This window comes from Pterocles gutturalis, unplaced genomic scaffold (assembly GCF_000699245.1).
Source record: "Pterocles gutturalis isolate BGI_N339 unplaced genomic scaffold, ASM69924v1 scaffold1518, whole genome shotgun sequence".
Lineage (NCBI taxonomy): Eukaryota > Metazoa > Chordata > Aves > Pterocliformes > Pteroclidae > Pterocles > Pterocles gutturalis.
Genome location: NW_010125200.1, coordinates 6,221 through 9,920, shown reverse-complemented (window position 1 = coordinate 9,920; position 3,700 = coordinate 6,221). Strand labels below are relative to the sequence as shown.

The 3,700-nt window shown below is 53.2% G+C and overlaps 1 protein-coding gene across 1 annotated transcript in view; it reads right to left on the bottom strand.

Annotated features, from left to right (window-relative positions):
• LOC104465418 (TNF receptor-associated factor 2-like) overlaps window positions 1–3,700 on the bottom strand; it is a gene marked incomplete at its 5' end in the record, with an annotated part of 11,399 nt that overhangs the window by 1,806 nt on the left and 5,893 nt on the right. Inside the window, 2 exon segments of the mRNA XM_010078453.1 lie at window positions 2,640–2,905; window positions 3,676–3,700. The exon segment at window positions 3,676–3,700 is cut by the window's right edge and continues 18 nt beyond it. Of these exon segments, the coding sequence (XP_010076755.1) occupies window positions 2,640–2,905; window positions 3,676–3,700 (291 nt within the window).

The following is a 3,700-nucleotide window of genomic DNA, read 5'->3' as shown; positions in this document are numbered from 1 at the left end:
ACTCCGGCCGCTGACAGCGCAGCGCTCCGCCACTCCGCCCGGTGAGGCTCCGCACCCGCTGGGCACAGGGCAGGAGACCAGAGGCAGCGCTTGACGGCGGGACTCGGGGAACTTTTACAACCAGGGCACAGAGCAATAGCACAGACACCATGCACCTCCGCAAGAGATCAGGGCTCTGTCACCCGCCTCCCTCCTGGCACTCCCCAGCTTGTCTCCTTCAGTCCTTCCTCTCCACCTGCTCTCAGGGCAGATGCCACCCTCTGCTTGTCCCAGCAGCACGTCCTCAGCTGGGGCTTCTCCTGAAACCCTGGGAATGTAAAACCAGGCGGGAACGGGAGGCAGGATGGCCCTGGAGCGGTGGGAGCACCCAGGAAAAGGCTCTGGGCAGCTCGAGTGCCTCCTGCACCATGCCGCCAGCTCGGAGCAGAGAGCCAGCACCCTGCTTCCCCCTGCCCCAGCAAAGGCCAAGAGCATCAGAAACACAGCAAGAGCCCAGCAAGCCGCCTCCTGGTATCTGAAGGCCAGCAGTGGGGGGCTTTCCAGCAGCAGCCTCGCTTCGGCTTGTCCCGCCTCACGCACCGATGAACCTTTCCTGGGCGGATTTGCCTTTTCGAACTCTGACCATTTTGCCCTTTGCAAAATCCTGCGACAGCTGCTGTGTCCTCACAGCGTGAGCGAGTGGTAACTCTACTTCTTTCTCTTTGTTTTAATACTGATTTCATTTGGTATTTGCTCGCCTTTACGTTTAAATACAAAACCACAATAACGCTAATTTCCCTTTTTCATCCCATTTGCAACGTCAACCTCTCTCCTCCCAGCTGTCTCCTTCCCAGACTCGTGCTGCTCAGTCTGTTTGCTCTACTTTCTGCAATACAAACCCCACCTCCACAAGAGACCTTTGTTTCTCAGCCTAACTCTCCCAGCTAAAGCAGCACCAGGAGTGAGGATCTCTCACCTAAGCGACACAACTACTGCAGGAAACAAGACCTTGGACTTTGCACTTGCAAGATAACAAAATAAAAAATCCCTGCCTCTTCCCGGAGCAGTCCTGGTGCTGGGCAGAGGCAGCCCCCACCTTCCAATCCAAGATTTTCATTAGCAGATTGCAGAGACCAACCTGCAACACCAAACACAGCCCAGTGGCCCGCAAAGTAATATTGTCCTTTGATGGGACAGTTGATGAAAGCCCCGAGCCCAGCCCTTGCTGCCCTGCTGCCGGCCCGGGACGGCGCCCAGCCAACACACGCGGCGCAGAGGCAAGGCACCAGCCACCACGAGCTGCAGCTCCGGGAGGAACTGAGCATCCAGGGCACGGCCAACACGCATCCGGACAGTCGACACCTCTCGCACTTGGAGAGGTTCCGCTCCTTTCCCTCCCGTGGGCTGCCTCTGATACATCCCTCCACCAGCTGAGTTGATCCTCCAACCTAGAAAAACGAATCCCACTCCACTGTGAGGACCCCGGGTGGGATCCGAGCCCCTGGGCCGGGCACGGCGACCCGGGATGTGCACGGGCAGGGCAGGAGCCGGCTCCGGCAGCACCTCCCTCCACCCCGGAGCCGCTCAGGCCCAGCAGCTCTCCAGCACCGTGCAGGAGGGGGCAGGATGCACCATTTCACGTCCTCTCTCTAAGCCAAACCAAAGACATTTGAAGCAGGTTTGTTGGCTTTGGGAGAAGGAAGTGCTGCCCTTCCCGAAGGGGACAGCGAGCAGGGGTTTTCCACCACTGCTGCAGACTTTTAAAAGGAAACATGAATTGCACGCACACAGTTTCAGTCCCAGCTTAGTTCCCCTCAAGAAACAGAATCCTTTTTTCTTTCAGTTTTTCAAGAGAAAAAGGACTCTGAACAGCCTTCATCCAGAAAACAGATATAAAAATAGTTTTTAAAATTCCATCGCTTTTCTCTCATGGCCCAGCCACAGTCTGCTTTGTCACAGCGGCAGGAGGCAGCGTGAGGGACATGCTCCAGGTCTGCATGCAGTTCTGGGCATTTTGAAAAAGCTCTCCAGCACGTTTCCATCCAAGCAATTCCTGCTCAGGCAAACACAAACTAACCTCTGCAACCATTCCATTGCGAGGTGAGCTCCCCACTGAGCAACGAAACTGTGCAAAGAGATGGTTTCATCTCACAGCTGCAAACCTGGGAAACGCTTTCATAAGCGACCAAGCCAGATCATACCCCACTGCTCACCGTCTGAGATTTTATTTTTTAAGAACAGGAAGAACCGTGGTGGGCTGGGGCAGTTCTGCGAGGAGAGCCCCTTCCTCTAGCAGATATTCAAGCACTTCCCTAGACATATTTGGGCTTATATTTAGATATTGTCTCTTGCATCGTCATGGTTTAGGCACTAAAATATATTCCTGGGGCTCTAATATATATTTCCTCCCTTCCTTTAGCATTTTATTGCTGGTTTTATGGTCTCTGAGTATTTTAATTCTATCTAAAGGGTTATGCAGGGCTATTCCAGAGCTAAGAGGGTTGCACCCACCATTTCAAGAAATTGAAAAGGTCTTCTACAATCGAAAAAGCACCTCTTTCAGCAGAGCAGTTTCATATAGCCCAATGCTAAAAAAAATAAATGTTCCAGGCTCAACAGGGAAAGGGGGACAGAACAGCAGTACATCCCAACAGCCAGCATCTCCCCTGCTGAGGACACCGCTACAAATCCCATGCCCAGCCGAGATGCAAAAAGCTTTTGCAATTTTGTGGATTTGTGTGCAATAACCTGGAGAGAAGATGGCAGGAGAGCGGCCTGTTATCGCCTCCTGGCGCTTCCTGGCAAAGTCTGTGATCTTCCAGATGAAAACACCGTCGTAGGTGGAAGCTTCCATGTTGCGGATCTTTTCCTCCATCTCAGCCATTGCCAGATCTTTGAGCCCGATGCTCCGTTCCAGCTGCCGGACCTGCTCGGTGGGACACGTGGTGCAGGCGGGTTAGAAATGCGTCCGTCTGCGAGAGCCCTGAGAGCCACCAGCGTCCCTGCCAGGACGACTCCTCAGCGACAGACCTTCTCCAGAATTGACAGGGGTCACGGGAGGGAGAAATTTAGCATCATAAGCCAATTCACTGGCGCTTCCTTTGAACCCTGTCATTCTAGAGAAGATCTGTCGATACAGCTCAGTGCTGGAGCTGGAAACCTTCCCACAGTGAATGGAAAAATCCTCCCAAGGAGCAGCTCCCTTATGTTAGAGCACAAGGAGTGAGGAGGGGGGGAAAAAACCAAAACCTCAGCATCAGATTGAGAAAAAGAACCTACAGCCAGCCAACAAGGTCTCCACAGGGTTAATCGCCACTAACTAGCTAGGGTCACGCCAGCTTTGACAGGTCTGGAAGGCGAGCAGCCCCAGGGACGCAGAGCAATCCCATGCAATGCCTGGTGCTCCGTCTCTTGTTGGAAAACTCTGCCCAGGAACACCATCCCGCTGTCTGCATACCGGGATTGCTCACAGAGATCTACACGCTTTCCCCGTGTCAGTTTAACTCTCATCTTTTCCAGGAAGCTTTTGCGGGTTGGGCAGAGGCACAAATTATATTTTAGTTCTGCCTTCAGGTTTGTGGAGATTCAGGGCCAGGCAGTGAAGCTCTGCTAGTTAGTAACATGGAAAGGAAACTGAAAAAAAAAAAAAAAGTCTCTGCTCAGAGCGCTGGAAAGCCCAAGCCAGGGGTTACACACCTTGTTACTCAGCGTTTCGATTTTC